The 22,865-nt window shown below is 34.4% G+C and overlaps 1 protein-coding gene across 3 annotated transcripts in view; it reads right to left on the bottom strand.

The window, feature by feature from the left end:
- Positions 1-21,211, bottom strand: part of LCA5 (lebercilin LCA5) — a 49,524-nt gene extending 28,313 nt beyond the window's left edge. Inside the window, exons 1-3 of one of the 3 annotated variants that reach the window (XM_034648058.1) lie at positions 21,022-21,211; positions 19,786-20,116; positions 14,989-15,518 (exon numbers count right to left, since the gene is read on the bottom strand). In XM_034648058.1, coding sequence (XP_034503949.1) covers positions 14,989-15,518; positions 19,786-19,984 — 729 coding nt within the window. In that variant the 5' untranslated portion in view covers positions 19,985-20,116; positions 21,022-21,211. Of the gene's footprint in view, positions 1-14,988; positions 15,519-19,785; positions 20,174-21,021 lie in introns of all 3 variants that reach the window. The other 2 variants (XM_034648056.1, XM_034648057.1) reach the window with 2 other exon arrangements.
- Between the last annotated feature and the right edge of the window lie 1,654 nt (positions 21,212-22,865).

Raw genomic sequence — 22,865 nt, forward strand, 5'->3', positions numbered from 1 at the left:
TGCAGCAACTGCACTACTAGGTATTTATCCAAAGGATACAAAAATAGTGATTCAAAAGGGCACATGCACCCCATTGTTTATAGCAGCAATATCCACAACAGCCAAAATATGAAAAGAATCCAGATGTCCACTGACAGATGAACGGATAAAGAAGTTGTGGTATACACACACACACACACGCACACGCACACGGTGGAATATTACTCAGCCATCAAAAGGAATGAAATCCTGCCATTTGCAATAATGTGGATGGAACTAGAGGATATTATGCTAAGCGAAATAAATCACAGAAGGACAAATACCATATGTTTTCATTCATATGTGTAATTTAAAAACAAAACAGATGAACACAGGCAAAGGGAAGGAAAAATAAAATAAGATAAAAACAGAGAGGGAGGCAAACCATAAAAGACTCTTAACTATGGGAAACAAAATGAGGGTTGCTGGAGGAGAGCTGCGTGGGGGGATGGGGTAACTGGGTAATGGGCATTAAGGAGGGCTCTTGATGTAATGAGCACTGGGTGTTATATCCAACTGATGAATCACTAAATTCTACCCTTGAAACTAAGAATACACTATATATTAACTAAACTGTATTTAAATTAAAAAATTTTTAAAAGATTAATCCTCTTAAAGTTTAGTGAACTAAACAGGCTAGAATGTAGGATATTTCAAAATATCCAGTCAGAGGAGCATAAGAAAAAAGAATGAAAAAGAGTGAAGAAAGCCTATAGGAGGGGTGCCTGGGTGACTCAGTCGTTAATCATCTGCCTTCGGCTCAGGGTGTGATTCTGGGATCGAGCCCCACATCAGGCTCCCTGATCTGCTGGGAGCCTGCTTCTTCCTCTCCCTCTCCCCCTGCTTGTGTTCCCTCTCTGGCTGTCTCTGTTTCTGTAAATAAATAAATAAAATCGTTAATAAAAAAAAAAAAAAGGAAAGAAAGCCTACGGGACTTATGGGACACAATGAAAAGAAAGGTTTTCACATAATGGGAATTCCAAGAAGAGAAAAAGAAGGGGACAGAAAGTATATTTAAAGGGATAATGGCTGAAAACTTCCCAACCCTGGGGATAAACACAGACCTCTAGATTCAAGAAGCCCATGGGACTGTAAAAAGGTTGAATCCAAATAAGGCTACATCAAGACATAATGAAATTGTAAAAAGTCAAAGACAGAATTTTATAAACATCAAGAGAAAAGAGAGAAGTTACACACAAGGGAACACCCATAACACAATCAGTGGATTTCTCAACAGAAACTTTTCAGGACAGAAAAGAAAGGGATGACATGTCCAAAATTTATTTTTTTAAGATTTATTTATTAATTTGAGAGAGAGAGAGAGAGTGCAAGTGCGTGACCAGAGGGGCAGAGGGAGGGGGAGAGAGAATCCCAAGCAGACTCCATGCTAAACGTGGAGCCCCACATGGGGCTTGATCTCATAACCCTGAGATCACAACCTGAGCCAAAACCAAGAGTCGGACACTTAACCGACTGTGCCACCCAGATTCCTGGACATATTCGAAATACTGAAAGAAAAAACCTGTCAACCAAGAATGCCACCTGGCAAAGCCGTCCTTCAGAAATGGAGGGATAAGGACTCTGCCCAACAAACAAAAACTGAGGGAATTCATGATCACTAAACCTGCCTTACAAGAAATGCTGAAGGGAGTTCTTTGAATGTAAATAAAAGAACATTAATTAATATCATAAAAACATAAGAAGACAGAGTAAACTTACTAGTAATTGTAAATATAGAGTCACAGTTCGATCCTGTAATGTGGTAATTTTGATGCATAATTCAATTGCAGCTCTAGATTAAAAGTTTATAAAAACACAGTAAAAATAACCATAGCTACAATAATCTTATTAGTTACACAATATTTAAAAATATGTAAGTTGTAACATCAACCTAAAATGTGAGAAGTAAAAGTGTAAAGCTTAAGAATTCTATTAACTTGTTATTAGTTTAAAATAGAGTGTTACAGTTAAAAGATATTTTATGTGTAAATAAAATAACATGATAAATGACCACAAGGGAAAAATCTGTAGTAATCACACAAAAGGATATGATGGAAAGTCAAAGCATACTGATAACACAAGGCATCAAAACACACAAAAAAGACAACAGGATAAGAAACAAGGAACAAAAGAACCACAAGACTCCAGAAAACAATAAAATGGCACCAATAAGTTGTTACTTATCAATAATTACTTTATTTTTTTTGCATGATTATATTTGCATTTTATTTTTTTATCTTTTATTTTTTTTAATGATTTTTTATTATATTATGTTAGTCACCATACAGTACATCCCCGGACTCCAATGTAAAGTTCGATGCTTCATTAGTTGCGTATAACACCCAGTGCACCATGCGATACATGCCCTCCTTACTACCCATCACCGGTCTATCCCAATCCCCCACCCCCTCCCCTCTGAGGCCCTCAGTTTGTTTCTCAGTCCACAGTCTCTCATGTTTCATTCCCCCTTCTGATTACCCCCCCTTTCTTTATCCCTTTCTTCCCCTACCGATCATCCTAGTTCTTATGTTCCATAGATGAGAGAAATCATATGATAATTGTCTTTTCTCTGCTTGACTTATTTCACTTAGCATTATCTCCTCCAGTGCCGTCTATGTTGCAGCAAATGTTGAGAATTTGTTCTTTCTGATAGCTGAGTAATATTCCATTGTATATATGGACCACAGCTTCTTAATCCAGTCATCTGTTGAAGGGCATCTCGGCTCCTTCCATGATTTGGCTATTGTGGACAATGCAGCTATGAACATTGGGGTGCATATGGCCCTTCTCTTTACTACGTCTGTATCTTTGGGGTAAACACCCAGTAGTGCAATGGCTGGGTCATAGGGTAGTTCAATTTTTAACTTTTTAAGGGACCTCCACACTGTTTTCCAGAGTGGCTGTACCAACTTGCATTCCCACCAACAATGTAGGAGGGATCCCCTTTCTCCACATCCTCTCCAACAATTGTTGTTTCTTGCCTTGTCTATTTTTGCCATTCTAACTGGCGTAAGGTGGTATCTCAGTGTGGTTTTGATTTGAATTTCCCTGATGGCTAATGATTTTGAACATTTTTTCATGTGTCTGTTAGCCATTTGTATGTCTTCATTGGAAAAGTGTCTGTTCATATCTTCTGCCCATTTTTTTAATCAATAATTACTTTAAATGTAAATGGCTTACGTTCACCAATCAAAAGATATAGAAATGATGGTGGAATACACTGGGGGAAAAAAAAAAGATCCATTGATATGCTGCTTACAGGAGACCCAACTATAGCCTTAAAGACACACACAGATTGAGAGAAGTGATGGAAAAAGACATTTCAAGCAAACAATAACCAAAAAAAAAAAAAAAAAAAAAAAAAAAAAAAAAAAAAAGGCAGTGGGAGCTATAGACAAAGTAGACCTTAAACTAAAAATTATAAAAAGAGACAAAGATTATAATATAATGATAACGGGGTCAATTCATCAAGAAGATATAACAAATATCTTGTAAATATTTATGCACCCAGGATCCGAGTACCTAAATACATAAAGTAAAAACTAACATAACTAAAAGGAGAAATAAAGAGTAATACAATAATAGTTGGGGACTTTAATACTCCACTTTTAACAACGAATATGTCATCTAGACAGAAAATTAATACAGAAAGAGAAGATCTGAACAACACTATAGACCAAACAGGCCTAACATATGCATATGCAACAACAGCAGAATACACATTCTTCTAAGTGAAAACGGAACATTTTTAAAAGACAAGCCACATGTTAGGCCACAAAACAAGTCTTAGCAAATTCAAGATTAAAATCATACCAAGTATCTTCTCTAGGCACAATGGCATGAAACTAGAAATCATTAACAAAAGGAAAACTGGATAATTCATGGATACATGGAAATTAACACTCTTGAATAACCAATAATCAAAGCCAGAAAAGGACAGTGCCAGAAAAACAAAAAAACAGACAATATCCCTGGTAAAAATAGATGCAAAAATTCTCAATAAAATACTAGCAAACCAAATTAAACAGCATATTAAGGAATCATTTACCATGACCAAGTGGGATTTATACCTGGGATGCAAGCAAGGATAGTTCACCATACAGAAATCAACAATGTGATATATCACATTAATTAAATGAAAGAAAAAAATCATATAATCATCTCAAAAGACACAGAAAAAGCATCTGTCAAAATTCAACATCTGTTCATAATAAAAACTCTTAACGAATTAGATACAGGAGGAACACACATCAACATAATACATGCCATATATAATCCCATAGCTAATACCATACTCAATAGTGAAAGGATGAAAGCTTTAGTTTTTCCTCTAAGATCCAGAACAAGATAAGGGTGACCACCCTCACCACTCCTATTTAAAAAAATCCTACTCAGAGCAATCAGGTAAAAAATTAAATAAATAAATAGCATCAGAATTGGAGAGGAAAAAGTAAAATTGTCTCTATTTGAGATGACATGATTTTATATGGAGAAAATAATCCCAAAGACTCAACCAAAAAACTGTTAGAATGAATAAACAAATTCACTAAAGTTGCAGGATACAAAGTTAATCTACAAAAATCAGTAACAATTCTCTATACTAACAATGAATTGGCTGAGAAAGAAAGAAAACAATCCCATTTACAATAACACCAACACAATAAAATACTTAGGAATAACCTTAACCATGGAGGTGAAAGATCTTTACTTTGAAAAATACAGGACATTGTCAAAAGATATCAAAGAGGGCACAAATAAATGGAAAAAGGTAACCTGTGTTCATACAGGGGAAAAATTAATAATATTGTTCAAATGTCCATACCACCCAAAGCTATACCTATAGATTCAATGCAATCACTATCAAATTCCAATGGCATTTCTTAAAGGAGTAGAAAAAAATCCTAAAATTTACACGGAACCACAAAGACACTGAATAGACAAAGCACTCCTGAGAAAGAGAACACAGCAGGAGGCATCACACTTCCTTATTTCATGGTATACTATAAAAAGTTTTAGTAATCAAAACAGTATGGTACTGGCATAAAAACAAAGAGATCAATGGAGCAGAAATGAGAGCCCAGAAATAAATCCAAGTATATATGGTCAGTTAATATTTGACTAGAGAGCCAAAAATACTTAATGGAGAAAAGCAGTCTTTTCAATAAACGGTGCTGGGAAAACTGGATATTCACATGTAAAAGAATGAAACTAGACCCCTATCTTACACCACTCTCAAAAATTAGCAAAATGGATTAAAGACTTAAGCATAAGATCTAAAATGATGAAACTTCTAGAAGAAAAATAGAAAAAAAAAGCTCCTTGACATGGGTCTTGGTGATGTTTTTTGGATAGGACACAAAAGCACAAGCAACAATATAAAAAATAAACAAGTGGGACAACATCAAATTAAAAAGCTTCTGCACAGCAAAAGAAACCATCAACAAATTAAAAAGACAACATACTGAACGGGAAAAAATATCTGCAAGCCATATATCAGATAAGGTGTTAGTATCCAAAATATATAGAAATCCTACAACTCAACAGCAAAAAAAAAAAAAAAAAAAATTAAAACTGTCAAAAACCTGAATAGACAATTTCCAAAGAAGATAAGGCCAACAAGAAAGATGCTCAACATGACCAGTCATTAGGGAAATACAAACCAAAACCACAATGAGATATTATCTCATGCCTATTAGAATAGCCATCATCAAAAAGACAAGAGATAACAAATGCTAGTAAGGATATGTGAATAAAAGGGAACCCTGACACATGGTTGGTGAGACTGTATGCTGGTACAGCCACTTTGGAAAACAGTATGGAGGATCCTCAAAAAACTGAAATTACAATGACTCTATGATCTAACAATTCCACTTTTGAGAATATATCCAAAAGAAAGAAAAACACTAGCTCTAAAAAATATGTGCACCCCCATGTTCATAGCATAATTATCGGTAATAGCCAAAACATGAAAACATCCTAAGTGTCCACCAATGGATGAATGGATAAAGCTGTTGTGATGTATACATACGTATACAGTGGAATGTTATCAGCTATAAAAAATGAGAAAAATTTGGAACAGCATGAATGGACCTTGAAGGCATTATGCTTAGTAAAATAAGTCACAAAGATACACTGTATGTTCTCACTTACGTATGGAATATTTAATTTTCAAAAAATCCTAGAAAAGGGGATCACATTCGTGGTTACTAGGAGGGAAATGAGGGGGAGGGGGAATTGGCGAAAGATAGTCAAAAGGTATAAACTTCCAGTTATAAGATAAATATTAGATACGTAATATATAACTTGGTGACTACAGTTAACACGCTGTATGATATACATGAAAGTTGTTAAAAGAGTGAATCCTAAGAGAATCACGGGTAAAAAAATAGGTTTTTTCTTTTTTGTTTTCTCTTTTTACTGAATCTATAAAAGCTGATGGATGCTTATGAAACTTATTGTGGTAATTACTTCACAACAAATGCAAACCATTAGATTGTAAACCTTATACAGTTTTGTATGTCAGTTATATCTCAATGTATCTGGAAAATTAAAAACAGAATGAGGCAGATTTTATATACACTGTGTTTATACACACATATATTACATGTACATGCATAATAATATGTAAAGAGTACCAAAATGTTTCAGTAAAAAAAAAACATACTAAGCAGTGTACATGGTACACTCCCATTTGCAGTTAGAGAATTAAAAAAGGATATACATGTATGAATTTGCACATGTTGAGATGATTTTTTTAATAGTGATTATTTCATGGGAAGGGGTCTACAAGGATAGCATTGAAGGGATACTGATGTTTCATTGTACACTTTGTATTATTTGAATTTTTAGACCTTTTGTAATGCTTGTATTACTTTTCAACAGAAAAATTATTTTAAATATTAACAATTGTTTTAAATGGGTAGTTTCAAAGGACTCTGTAAAATTTATTCTCTGGAATGTTTTTAAACTTTACCCTTCAATCACAGATCTCATAAATTCATTGTAAATCTTCTCCCACCAAAATCGGTAAAAAAAATCTACAATGATATCTAGCCAATCCCTTGAATTACTATACAATGAAAACTTAGTAGGCTCTCAATAAATGCTATTTTTTTTATAAGTAGTTCCTTTTTTTTTCAATATTAGAAATCTTTCATCCTCCCAATATTCAATAATAGATATAATAAGGACTTAATTTGGGGGGGAATGAATATGGTTTACCATGCTAAAAACACTTTTGGCACATAAAAGATTTAAAAGTAGATTTATATTCCTTAGGTTTCAGAAACCAAAGGCGCCTCAGAATCATTCCATTTCATTCCTCAATTAAGCAACTGAAACCTCTTGGTTAAGAGAGCTGCACAAAGCCAGAGTAGGACAAGAACAAAACTGACCTCTTGGTTTGACTTCCATCTCTCCTAATTAGCTTCATTTTTTAGAAGTAATACAGAACAGGTAAGTGAGGCAAAGGCAGGCCTTCTGGATTTGAGTTTCTGAAGAGTGAAAGGGCAGAAAAATGCTTAGAGCAGATACCTAGCCACTAGAGTACAGTATGGCAGGGGAAGGTGCAGGAAAAGGGCCTAATATTAAGATAGTTCAATTTTGGTTCTAAATAAATTAGGATGGGTAAGAGAAGGTAATAATGAATCAATTCTTACTTCTGAAAATGGTTTACAGTGGAGGACAACATTGTTTTTATCACCAAGAAACAAATACTACTTGAGGGCAGCTCTAGAGTCAAGGGAATTTGAACGCCAGTCTCTTACAGGAAAACCTATCAAAAGAAAAAGCTGTGAAACTTTCTTCCACAACCGTATGGTACCCAGCCTACTCAAATCACTCCCCAAAACCTTCACAAATTTTTAAGAAGGGAGAGAAAGCCTTGTTAATAGTTTATGTTTTCTAATAAGGTAATTTACTCTACGCCAATTCAATGTTAAAATAGAGTTGGATTTTTTTTAATGTATTAAATGTGTACCCTACAGTCCTTTTAATAATATGTATATTGTATTATATGTATGATCTTTTCCAAAACTTAGTAGACAATTTCTCATTTAATGATTAAGGATTCTTAAGATCGTTATAATTCATGCTATTTTATTGGTCTTATCTATGACTATAATATGATACTGCATTTTTACATCAGGAATGCAACCCCCAACTCTAAGTCTTTCTTATGAGGGGTTGGACAGAACTGGTGCCTTTACCTTCAGCCCCTATTGGAGGCCAGTCACAGACCTAGTAGCAATGGTGCAGTTTGGCAGTCATTAAAAGAAACTGCATTTTAAGGGGCGCCTGGGTAGCTCAGTCAGTTAAGCTTCTGCCTCCAGGGTCCTGGAATCTCCCTCTCCCTTTGCTGTTCCCCCCTGCTCTCTCATTCTCTCTCTCAAATAAATAAATAAAATCTTTTAAGAAAAAAGAAGAAGAAAATGGTGACTAACATAATATAATAAAAAAACATAAAAAAAAGAAAAAAGGAGAAGAAAGAAACTGCATTTGGGGGGAGTCACTAATGAAGTTGCTAATAAAGAACTGCCTTTTTTTTTTTTTTTTTATTTGAGAGAGAGTGTGAGCGAATGTGGGGTGTGCAGACGGAGACAGAGAATCTCAAGCAGACCTCCCGCTTAAGCACACGGTGTGGGGCTCTATCTCACAACCCTGAGATCATGACCTAAGCCAAAAGGAAGAGTTGGAAGCTTAACCGACTGAGCTACCCAGGTGCCCCAGAACTGCGTATGTTAAATCAGTGATTCTCAAAGGGTGGTGTGCAGGGGTCACCTAAAGGTCCCTTAAACACTTTCAGGAGTCTGAAAGTTCAGAACACTTTTATAATGTAGTATTATTTGCTATTTTCACTCATTGTCATGAATATATAGTGGAATTTTCCAAAGGCTATACATGATATTATATAAAGAAAAGAGTCAACATCCAGAAGATCTGCCTAATACAATGAACAAGTATAAAAGTGATCTGACAGAGTACAAAAAGTTCAGTGATTTATAGCTTCAGAGTCCACATTGCAACAAACCTTTAAGAAAGAAGCACCACTCACTAAGTTTTGATGCTGCATCAAAGAGGCATATCTAGTTATCTGAAAAGGCTATTAAAATAGTCTTCCATTTTCTAATTCCTATAAACATCTGTGTGAGGCTGTATTTTTAAAATATTTATCAACCGTAACAACATATTGCAACAGATTGAATGCAGAAACAGCTATAAGTACCCAGCTGTCCTCTATTAAGCCTGATACTGAAGAAATCTGCAAATATATAAAACAATGTCACTCTTCTCCCAATTTATGTTTAGTTTAGAAAATACAATATTTTTCATGAAAAAATTTTATAACATATAGTGAGTTATTATTATTAGGAAAATTAAGAAATATTTTTAAATGTTCTCAGTTTTAATTTCTGATATGGTAAATATCAATAGATATCCCACATAAACAAAAGCTTCTGGGGAAGGGCGGGGGGTCTGCAATAATTTTTAAACATATAAACAGGTCTTAAGACCACAAACTTTGGGAATCACTGCATTATATAATTATAAATGTTTTTTTTGCTATAAAAGTTGGCACACCTCTACATTTTTTGCAGCTTTTTTATATAACTGTTAATATTAAAGTAAATAAATATATTAAAATGGGGCTGCTGCTATGACAAAACTCTACTCAATAAATTTATTGAAGTAAAAGTCAAAATAATGGTATAAAGCCAACTTTTTTTTTTCTAAAGATTTTATTTATTTATTTGATAGAGATAGAGACAGCCAGCGAGAGAGGGAACACAAGCAGGGGGAGTGGGAGAGGAAGAAGCTGGCTCTCAGCAGAGGAGCCTGATGTGGGGCTAGATCCCAAAACGCCGGGATCACGCCCTGAGCCGAAGGCAGACGCTTAACGACTGAGCCACCCAGGTGCCCCAAAGCCAACCTTAAGTAAAGAAATATGTAGTCTGATTTAGCTGCCTACCCCTTTGGACAGAATTCAACAAGTTTAACCACATCAAGCAGTTCTTTATCCCTGGTGTCTGGTCCAGGATGGGGCAGACCACATCACTCAAGGGAAAAACAGCAGTCATGGGTGGTTTCCTCCATGCATACCTTTGGCTGTTTTTCTCTCTAATCATGTATCCACTTCTTAACCACCGTGCTCTTAAATCACTGAGACTCTGTGCATTCTCTCGGTTCCATCAACTAGCAAAATAAGCCTGCACCCAACACCGAGGATGATATTCAGACAGAAGTTTTTCCACAGCTAAATTATTTACAGGTAACCTTGAAAACTGCTTTTTGTCCCCTCCCCTAAGAAGAAAACATAACTCTGAAAGGGAGTAAGATTGTGGCCTGAAATCCTTCCTGGAATGAGACTATCTATAAACAAACAAAGCTGCCTGCCACAAGTTTCAGCTTAAGGACAGGCTCTTAAAAGAAAAAGCTACACCAAATGAAACAAAAAACACCATTCTTAGCAAAGAGTAGCACAGAACTTAAAGACAGCACTACTAATATTTCACTGCAATTTTAAGGGATACTTAGGACTTTCCTGGGTTTTAGTTAATGTGCAAAATGAAACACCACAATTGAGCTTCTAGATTTATTCTTTACCTAATTAATGGTAGTGACTATAACCTACTGAGTTTGAAGAAAAAAGATTAACTTAGTGTTGGATAAAGTAATAAAACTGAGTAAATTAATAAGGCACAAAAACAAAAGCTAAATTTCACATTGAATTAAGAAACTCAGTAGTAAATATTTCAAATTCTGGGTTGATTACTGAGATTATGAAAGATATAATTAGACATAATGGGCCAAAGGCTTTAGGAAGTATGAAAAGGTAAGCTAGAAAGTAGAGGATTACCCTCGGGTGGGTTGCTGAGGCGCCTGCATTCAGAAGAGAGCTAGTATATGGTGTGACAGCTGAAATGAGATTGATTTGAGAGAAGGAGGTTCATAATAACATATTAAATGTTAATTCCAATATAACTTCAAACACAACAGAAATGAAGAAGTTTAGATCTCCCAACCAAACTCTGAGGCTTAAAGCTAATTAACTCAACACTCCTAAGATTTGAGAGTAAACTTCCAAAACTAAGCTATTCCTTCATGTGCATAAAACATTCATAACCCCTTGTGAAAAGAATTATTACAACAAAATTAGCTTTGAAATTTGAAAATAAAAGTTCAAACATACTTTTCTCATCCAGAAAGAACTGAGACTATTCACAACTGCTCTAAAGAAAATAAAATATTTAGGTATAATCTAACAAAACCTATATGGATCTATATCCTGAGGATGACGAAATGATGATGGAAGAAATCAAAGATGACCTAAATAAATGGAAGAATACACTGTGCTCGAGAGTAGGAAGGTTCAACACAATTCTCCACAAACTGATCCATGTTTAATGCATTTCCCATTAAAACCCCAGGAAGGTGTTTGTAGACAAAGACAAGCGTATCCTAGAGTTTATATGGAAAAGGAGAGGACCAGAATAGTTAAAATAGCCAAACTTTTAAAAATTAAGCATAACATGAAAGAAATCACTCTACCTGATGTTAAGGCTTACTTGTTGCCTATAAGGAAGAATGTGGGGTATTGGCAGAGGGACAGACTCATAGAACAGACTAAAGAATCCAGAAATAGACCAATAAAAATATGCCCAACTGATTTTTGAAAAAGGTGCTGAATTCAACAGAAGAAGGGTACCTTTTCAACAAATGGTTACTAGAGTAACTGAGCACCACAGGCAAAAAAAAAAAAAAAAAAGAACCTTAACCTAAACCTCACATCTTATACAAAAATTAACTCAAATGGACTTGAAAGTAAAACAGAAAACCATAAGACCTTTGGATAAAAACACAGTAGAAAATCTCGGGGGCTACAGGCAAAGGGTGACAGAAATAGGCAAAGAATTCTTAGACTTTATACCAAAGCACAATCCATAAAAGAAAAATCTGATAAACTAGATTACATCAATATTTAAAACTTTAACTCTGACCCTGTGAAGAAGATGAAAAGACAAGCTACAGACTGGGAGAAAATATTTGCAAACCACATATCTGACAAAGGACTTGTAACTTAAAAAAAATCAGTAACTGTACAAACAAGCCAATTAGAAAATAGGCAAAAAACATGAACAATATGAATAGAACCTACAGATGGCAAATAAGCACACAGAGAGATGTACATCATTAACCATGAGGAATGATACGAGTTAAAACCACGAGATAGCATTAAACATCTATCAGAATGGCTATAATATAAAAGAGTGATAACATCAAAAGCTGGCAAGGATGTGGAGAAATTGGATTAATTATACATTGCTGACAGAAATGTAAAATAGCACTGCCACTCTAAAAAGAGAACGGTGTTTCTTACAAAACCTAAAATGCATTTATCATACAACCCATCAAGTGTACTTTCAGGCATATATCCCAGAAAAATGAAAATTTGTGTTCACACAAAAAACTGTATATGAATGATCAGAGCAGCATTATTAGTTAATAGCTAAAAACTGGAAACAACCCTGATGTCCTCCAGTGGGATGTACCATAACACTCTGTGATACATCCATACCATGCACTACTACTCAGGAATAAAAAAGGCACACACCTATTGATATATACAACTTGGATGGAGCTCAAGGAAAAAAAATGAAATCTATTCATCTCAAGGTTAAACACTATGTGACTCCACTTATATAACATTCTTAAAATGACAAAATCATAGAAATAGTGAACAGATTAGTGGATGCCACTAGAGAGAGAAGGCAAGATGGTAGCTGTACCCATAAAGCTGGTAACACAGGATCCTTGTGATGGAACTGTTCTGCATCTTGACTCTGGTGGTGGTCACATAAATCTACACGTGATAAAACTGCATAGAACTAAACACATACACACATGCAAACACAAATGAATGCATGTAAAACTAGTGAAACCTGAGTAAGGTTGAAGGATTGTATCACTGTATCAAAACCAATTTCCTGGTTGTAATGTTACATTGTAGTTACACAGTACATTACCACTGCAGAAACTGGATGAAGCATATATGGGATCTTCACATATACTTTTCATACAACTGTATATCAACGTATAAGTAACTCAAAATAAAAAGTTAAAAACATTTTTTTACATCCAGTAAGAATAAAAAAGAATAATAATAGGACACTATACAGTCAACAACTATTTCAAAGTCAGCACTACAGATGACTGATTTTCATGCTCCCAAGTGGACAGCTACATAATTAACCTCCATCTACTACTCAGAATCCAAAGACTTCTGTTTTTCCTCTCTTCCTTCTTTCTCTTCGTCCCCCCAACACTCCACAAACCTCCTTCATAACTGGCTATAAGAGAGAACCACAGTATTTATGTGTGTGTGTCTTCATTGCGACACCAAGGTCTCTCTAGTTTTATACATACACAGAGGTTTTGTTTTTTGCTTTTTAAATCATTATTAGCATTCTGTGCTCTTGGTTCCCAATTTTAAAATCCAAGATATGGCACATTTTATACTCCCCTTTAAAAATAATTAAAATGTTTGTCGTTTTTTGTGACAGTAATTGCTTTCAGACCTTACCCCCACCCTACCTCAAGGTAAGTGGCCCTTTAAAAAAAAAAAAGTTTCTGGGGCACATGGGTGGCTCAGTTGTTAAGCATCTGCCTTCGGCTCAGGTCATGATCTCAGGATCCTGGGATGGAGCCCCACATCGGGCTCCCTGCTCAGCGGGGAGCCTGCTTTTCCCTCTCCAACTCCCCATGCTTGTGTTCCCTCTCTCACTATCTCAATTGAATAAATAAATAAAATCTTAAAAAAAAAAAAAGAGTAGCATTAAAAAAAAGGTTTCCATATGTTTGCTCTGCAGTTTGGGTTGATCACCGATGAAGCCTATACAATAGGGTAACTTCTGTGCACTGAAACAGAAGATAATGATTGCTAATTGTATAGAATAAGTTAGGTACTTTTTCTAACCACTGATTTACACAGTTTTAGTAAGCCACTGCCCCTGGGCTTAGTAGTGGTATACTAAACATGGTATCCTATACAAAGATGCACTATAACATACCATGTATTAAAAACACCTAATTAATACACTGCAGAAAGTTAATTTATTTGTAGTTCTGACTTGCACTTGTTCAGAGAGCTCTCATAGCGGGCATCATTCCCATACTTTTTCTCTAGCTTTGCCTTCCAAACTACTCATCGATTTTCATAAGCCCTGACTCAGGGCTTCTGTTTGATATACATATATACACACACATATATTCATATATATATGTTGTATATGTATTTAGTTCTATGCAATTTTATTATGTGTATGTAATATATATACATATATACATATACATACACACATAGACACACACACACGTACGAGGCAGCATCTAATACAAGTTCTTTGTGTAACGGTCATGGGGTAGTACTCTTTTTTCAACTCATTCCAAGAAAAATATCTTTTTAAAAGCTCTGCTGTATTCTCAGACTAGCAACTCAACATTCTTCCACCTACCTCTCATATTAGTTTCTATCTGGGGGAATAAGGGTAAGCCCTGCTCCCAAAAATGTCTTTTACAAATGTTCAAAGAAATAAAAACAAAGTATTTTTCATGTGGCATTTCTTACACAATGGCCCCAAATGTCAGTTTTATACACTACAGCTATTAGTGTATCATTTTCAATTTTAGAGAAACAGATAATCAAATAATGTATTTCCCCAAAATGACTAAGATTCATGGAATTAAACACTCTTCAACAGGTGGCCCATTAACGTGTAAATTTTTTCTATCTTGCTCTTAAATATACAACCTTAATTATTTCTTAATCTTGTACTCAGATAGTTTTAAAAATATTTAAAAAATAGTTTTCATTTTCAAGCATATGCTGAACTGCAATAAGCAGTCTTAACAGAGCACATTAAACACCCAATGATAAACAACACAAAGTACAATTAGAAGCTGTGTAAGTTTTACCTTAATTCTTCTCTCGGTGTCATCCAATTTTAACTCTGCTGAAACTAGTTTCTTTGCCAAATCATCTCGCTCAGGTAGGTGTCTAGCTTCAGAGATCTTTTTCAGTTTCTGTAAGGAAAATTTTGTCCTAAATAGTTCACCTTCTGTATCTTTCACCCTTTTCTCAGTTGCCCGTTCTTTCTCTTGAGATTTTCTTAAGCGTTCTTTGAGTGCTGTAATCTCATTGTTATGACGAGAAATAAGTTGCGAGATTTCATTTTCTGTATCTTCAAACTTATTCAGGGCTTTCTCCTGTCTGTATTGAAGCCTTTTCAAAGCCTTATTTTCTTTTAGCAGCTCAGCTAACTTGACCTGGAGTTCAGTTACTTCATTCTGCAATTCATTGATTTTTAGTAGTCTTGCAGAAAGAACCCGTTTTGTAACAAGATCAGTATCTTTCCGAAGTGGCTCCCTATTGAGGCTCTGGGAGCGAAATCCCACTCGGACTCCCTTTCTGTTTGGTGGACCCTTAGGGCTTGGCTTCCTAGGGGCTAAAAAAGAAACAGTAATAATGTAAAGGGAAAGCTATACCAATGTAATATTATCTTTTCATTCTAACACAAGTGGATCTATAACATTCTTTAGTTATTTTGTTCCTTAAAAAATGATCTTACCATATTAAAGTACCAGGTTTTACTTAGAGGTCTTAATATGTTTTTATTAAGAAAGGTTCAGAATCTCTTTTAAGGAAGGTCAAGAATATTCTGACTGGTACCAAATGATATCCCAAAGGTTTACAGGAAATTATTTTACATTGCTTTAAAAAATGGCAGCATCAGGCTTTACCATTTTTAACTTTATAGATAAGGTGGCAAGCCAGAATTCGAACATGGGCATCATCAGCATTAGCATGGGGCTTAATAAACACTGGACAAAATACTGTGATAGTCAAGTAATTTATGCCAAGATATTTTGGATTATAATTTAGAATGTGGAAATACATGTTTTCTCTAAATTAATTAGAACTCTTTTTCTTTATTTGGGGAAACAAGACAACATCACACTGTACAGCAAGAAGACTTGGGTTTGGGACTTTGATTTACCACTTAATAACTCCTTGGGCAATTTAGCTAAACCTTTCCAGGTCTATTTTCCCCATCCATAGAATGAGGATAACACCACCAACATAATTAGGTTGTTGTGAGGATTAAACAAAGAATGAATGTAAAACAGGAAGTTCTCCACAAATATTCTCTGTCAGTAATAAGAACTTAATCCCACTTAGCAGTGACTGAAAATGAAAAACACTTTTAGCAGTACAGATGTGATTTTAAATGCTTGCTTGGGGGCTTTCTTTTGTGTGAGGTTCAAATCAAAAACATTTGACATAATTTGAGAACAAGATGAAAAAAAAACCTACACCCTAAAAAATACAGGCATATGAAATCTTTAAACTGTACATATTAAATAACAACATTTCACAAAAATTTGTAATGTCATTATTTTTACTAAAAGTTCATTAAACTTAGACCCCAATATACAAAGCCCCCTGCCCTTAAAAAGAGACATCTGGAAGTCTGCCACAGTTGAGAATAATGAACTTTAATCTCCAAGGTGACTGCATTTTTTCCATGGAGGAAATGCATTCCAGAAGGAAAAAAAAAAAAAGAAAAACCAGAAAATTCAACCTTTCCCTACCCTCTCTCCAGCCATGGATACCTTGATTCCATTACGTAAACAAGTAAAGAGTAACAAGTAATATTTACAATTTACATTACAAAGTTTCATCTAAAAAAAATGGAAGACTCTAATGTTTTGAATGTGTACTGATTTGGGATTTCAGTTCTATATCTGTTTGAATACACAAAAGAAAGTGGTAATAATAAGAAATGGGGGAAAGCCTACAACTTTGAACTACACTTTCCAATATTGTAGTAGTCACTAGCCACATGTGGCTTGAGAGATTTGAAACGTGGATAGTCCAAAGTGAGATATGTATGCCATAACTGAAATACATACTGAATTTCAAACACTTAAAAAAAATGCATAATGTTTCAAACACAGTGTTTTATATTAACTACATTTTAAAATGAAAATATTTTGGACATTTTGGATTAAATAAAAGATACAATTAAAATTAATTATACCTGTTTTTCTTTTTTAATGTGGTTATCAGACAATATAAAATTACATGTGTGGCCTGTGCTTGTGACTTGCATTGTATTTCCCCTGGACAGCACTGCTTCAATTTTAAATTGGGGCATCCGTCATTTCAATTTTCTTTCCTTCCCCACATACGGAGTTAACATTTTTGGTATCCATATACTTTTATGGAATATGGACTCAATTCTTGGAATGACAGAAACTTTATATATAAAAATGATTATAAAATTATATTTCTCAGCAAACAAGATTTCATACAAATAGAAATTTATTTTACTTGAAAAGTTAAGACCTATATAAGAATCAGGATAGAATTTTCCACTAATACCTTACTTCAAATGTTCAGTCAGACAGGAAGGGCTTCCAAAACCAACTTTTTCACATCCTAATAATCTTAACATTTATTTTTAGAATGTTCTATTAGCAAGACTAAAAACTGATCATACAAAGTACATTTAACCTGAACTCAAAAATATTTCCTAGCCGCCATCTACTTTATTTTCATTTTTAAAACTATCAAGATGAAATACGGTGCTAATAAGAGAAAAGATGACTGTCATGTGTTATCACTCTTCCTCCACCCCTGTTAAGTCACTATGAAAAGAGGGTGAGAAAATGTTGCTTTTTTTCTTCCTTCAGGTGATAAAAATAAAATATGACCCCTTTAAAAAACATGTAAAGATGAATTATGCATCTATAAAAGACTTAAGATGTTTATACTATTGATAAAACACGAAATATAATAAATATATAACATGTAATATATGAACATGTATAACTTAAACTATCACATTTTATCATTATGCACATAACTTTTGATAAAGCAACAATTTTATTTTTAAAAATAATTAGATATGCTGAAAATTAAAAGGAGAAAGGAAGAATATGCTATCAAACATGCAAATCCACAAATTCAAGTGTTTAAGATACTGTTTTAATCACATTTGTTCTGTCCTTAGTTTACTGTACACTGGTGGTTGCCAGCTTAAAAAGAAACTAATTCAGTGTTTAAGGAAACACTAAAGTGTTCAACTGTAATAGGTGTGGTCCTGTTGATTGATCTAAGGTAGATAAATTACCACAGATTTTAATTCAGAAGACAATACAAAGCAGAAAATAGTACAAGTCAGACTGAAGATAATAACTGAAATTTTCTGGGTGATGTTGGAACGGTTTTTCAAAGCTTTTTCTCAATTATCTTCTTAGATTAAGTAAGGTTTAAGAATTTCTGACTCCTTGATTAGGTGGCCTCCTAAACTGCTTCTGGGGAAGTGGTGAAAAATTAAAGTATTCCTACCAATATTATCAATAATTCCCCAAATATGTAAGTTATTTCTTAGGAATAAATAGGCATTTTCTAAGGTTCAACCCTACAGTCTGTCTGTTCTTAATTAGACAGCAAAAGTTTAATACCACAAAATCAAAACAAGAGGCTCGCACTGAGACAGATTTAGAGGAAAAGACCAAAAACCTGCAGCACTGTACAGGCAAAAGAAAAAGAAAAAGCACCCAATTGTTATAAGAATGGACATTCCTGGGAAGTTAGATCAGAGGTCCACGAGAGGGTTGCTTTCAAAAGTAACATATTCTTTCCACAATTTTTAAAAGCAAATATTACTTTTCAAAGTAAAAATTTATAAAGGCAAATTTAATTATACCCTGGCTTAAATCTGTTCAGTAGCTAACTATTTCCCCATGGAAAAGGACAGCCAATATATTATTATAGGTTTCAAGGTATCTCATGACCTGACCCCTGTTTTCCTTTTCGGCTTCCAATTTTACCCCTCTCTGCCTTGCAATCTAAACTCTATAAACATTCTAAGCTAGTGCTGTTATAATTGTGCTGCATTCATTAATGTATACTATAACTACCTCATTTACCTTAGCTTAATTTTCTATGGTGTGTTTTTCTATGGTTGTCCTTAGATATTTTGTTACTAAGTACATCTGGGGTCTTTTGACCAGAAATTTATTAAGATGAAGCGATTTCTAGAGCACTGCCTTGTCAAATATGTATTAATATGTAGTTTCAAACTAGGAACATTTTAATAAGATAAATTATTTCTAATGATTAATCTTGTTTCCACTATAACACAGTTTAATAGAAAACAGTGGAAGTCCCAAGTCCCAAATTCCATTTCTAGATTTAATTTGAACTTTTGCAGTTAAGCACTGTGTAACCTAGAGGAAGTAATTTTACTCTCTCTATAAAAATGCCCCTTAACTAATTTATAGCAATGTCTTTTGCTGCTTTTTAGAGTTTAAGATTTTAAAAGGTATAAAGATTTTGTGGGTTTTTTTTTTTTTTTGCCTTTACAGTACCTCAGAAACACCAAGACAAACACTTATTTAGGAAGAAGAGAACAAAATGAGAAGGCTTATTAATGGTTCCTTCTTCTGTATATAGTATGATTTTTATTATAACAAAGGATAATACACAGCACCATAGGCAACAACTATATATAACACTATACATACAACAACTAAATATATATAACAACTACATATACAAAAATACACCTTATTCAAAACGACGATCAGCCCATTTCCATGCATATATCAATATATCACAATAACAGAAGTTTCATTCATACAACTTTCCTAAACACTCAAAATGAGTCTTCTAGGTCCCCTGGACTCTTAGAGAATGCTTACCTTGATGATGCACTTGGCTATCTGAAATCTGTCTTTTAGGATTGTTTCCCTTAATACTTGTAGGCGAAGAAGAATTGACCAGCGATGACCGGCCAGAAGACAGTGGCGTAGTTCCAAAATCAGATGAGCAATAAGAGTAATGGTGTTTGCCTGCCTTACTTTCTTGATCATTATCTGGACTTCTTTCTCTTTCCCCCATGGTTTTGAAAAATAGTCTCTATTCACATAATTTCACAGATTCCTTTCTCCAGAAAACTCCATGACAAGCCTGAAGAGCAATTTTAGAATCTTCAGATCCTGGTGATAATATTCATGTCTGCACTTGTTTTCTCTGGGTATCTGTAGTAGAGATTAGCACATTAGCAATGAGAAGATACACTTTTTGCAGCTACAATTAAGGAAGGGGAAAGGAAACTCATTATATTTTGTTAAATAGGTTTTACGGTTAATTACAATGAAAGATATTAAAAGCAAATAATACACCGCTTACAATTTTTAAAAGAAGCTGTAATTCAATTTACCTATATTTTCACACACTGTTGTTTATAGTATGTGGGGAAAAGACAGAATGTTATAGCTTGGACAGAGAACATGTAAAATGCCTGACATATAACTGTTTTTCAATAAAAATTAACTGACTTTGACTCCCCTGAATCTTAAGATTTATAATAAAGACAAATGCTGATTTTTGACAGATGTATAATGACCAAATCACCATTTTTTTCTTTTCTGGGGAGGCAGGGGGTGGTTAAGGCAAGCCTGCTAATAGGAACAACAACAAAAACCTAACTACATCAAAGTGTAAAACTGAAGTATGTAAAAAATTAATCAAATTAAAATACCTGATGAAAAACACTTGCAATATGACACAAAAATGGTTACCATCCTTAACATATATAACTCATACCATCTCATAAGAAAAATATGAGATCAAAAGTTAAATGGGCAAATACATGTTAAGACCCACAGCGGACAATACAAATGATAGGCACATAAAAATATTCAACTTCAGATACCACTTTTTTTTTAATTTGGCAGAAAGAGAGAGAGAGCACAAGCAGGGGGAGCAGCAGGCAGAGGGAGAGGGAGAAGGAGAAGCAGGCTTCCTGCTGAGCAGGGAGCCCGACGTGGGGCTCGATCCCAGAACCCTGGGATCATGACCTGAGCCGAAGGCAGACAGACGCTTAACTGACTGAGCCACCCAGGTGCCCCTTCAGATACAATTTTTAAACTTACCAATTATCAAAGATTTTTTCGAAACAACACTCAATGCTACTAGAATGCCTATCAAGAAAAGATCCACAGGGGGCGCCTGGGTAGCGCAGTCGTTGGGCGTCTGCCTTCGGCTCAGGGCGTGATCCCAGCGTTCCGGGATTGAGTCCCACATCGGGCTCCTCGGCTGGGGGCCTGCTTCTTCCTCTCCCACTCCCCTGCTGTGTTCCCTCTCTTGCTGGCTGTCTCTGTCACATAAATAAATAAAATATTAAAAAAAAAAAAAAGAAAAAGAAAAGATCCACAGGATTTTCAGAAAAAAAGTTGGCAAGATGTATTGAAACTTCAATTGCACTTTAACCTTTGATCCAATAATTCCATTCCTAAATAACAAGAAAATAATCCTAAAAATGTGGGGAAGTTATGTACCAATGTTTATACAGTACAATTTTTTTTAAAAGATTTATTTGAGAAAGAGAGAGAGAGAGCATGTAACCAACTGTGCCACCCAGGTGCCTCTACAGTACAATTTTTTTAAAAAACAGAAGCAATGTAAATGTCTAACAATTGCAGAATAATTAAGAATATCGTAAAAATCAATACAGCATAACATCATGCTGTTGTTAGAAACACTTACAAAAGGTTTGTGTTACCAGAGGAAATATTTATAGAACTACAGTAAAGATGAACTTCAAGCTAGTGAATACAATATGATCTCAGCTATACATATTCATTGAAAAAAATATTGAAAATACTGAGTATTCTTCCCTCAGAAACTGAAAAAAATTTATAAACCACGAGATACAAATACAACAAAACAGTGTCTGGGCAACAAGAATTTTAGATGATTTTCTTCTCTCCTTATGTATGTTTATTTTCTAATAAAATAAAATTGGATTACCTTTTTAATTGGAATTATTTTTTTAATATTCAGAAAAAAACAAAATCCCACTGACGAAATTAGTAATTCAAGTATAGTCGTTCTAGTACTATACAGCAAAAGACATACATACCAGGCAGCACTACTACTGTTCACTGCAGCAGTATTACAGTGCTGGAGGACTAAAACAATCAGAAGGACCATCAAAAAGGAACTGGCAACATACTATAAAGCTACTAAAGGAATGAGCACTACCTCTGTGTATTTTCTGCAGTCTGGAGTGATCTCCACAATATATTAAGAAAAAAAATATGGACAAAGCATTTATATTACCATTTATCAAAAAAGATTACAAATTTGTATATATAATGTTTCATATTTTTAAAAAGTAAAAGGACAAACTAAACACTTAATGAAAAAACACTTAATGTCCAATAAAACTTTCAGCAAGAATGGAAATGTTTTATAATCTGTGCTATCTGGTATGGTAGCTGGCCACATATGGCTACTGAGCCCCTGAAAGTGGCAAATGTGACTGAAGACTAATTTTTAATATTGTTGAATTTTAATTTTTAAAAATGATACATAATGATGTTTGGCTCACTGAATCTCAATGATCTCATTTTTAAAGAGAATAATAATAGTAACTTCCTTAGAGAATTGTTGTGACAGTTAAATAGGATAATTCAATAATTATGACACAATAAGCACTCAGTAAAAATCAACATTTACAATTCAAACATACAAGATGCTCAGTAAATTGATTGATATTCCTTGTCAAAGACTTAGTTTTAATTACAATATAATTAAAAGCTGATCAGATGGTATAAATGAGGATTATGTGTTTATATGCATATAGCAGAAGTAGCTCCCTATGACCAGTCCCATCTTAATCAGAGTTGCCACCTAACTTTTCACTGCAAAAGATAGACCCCACAAAACATTACCTGTCATTCATCTCGTATGCACCAGCACTCATTCTTCCCCA

This window comes from Ailuropoda melanoleuca, chromosome 19, assembly GCF_002007445.2.
Source record: "Ailuropoda melanoleuca isolate Jingjing chromosome 19, ASM200744v2, whole genome shotgun sequence".
Lineage (NCBI taxonomy): Eukaryota > Metazoa > Chordata > Mammalia > Carnivora > Ursidae > Ailuropoda > Ailuropoda melanoleuca.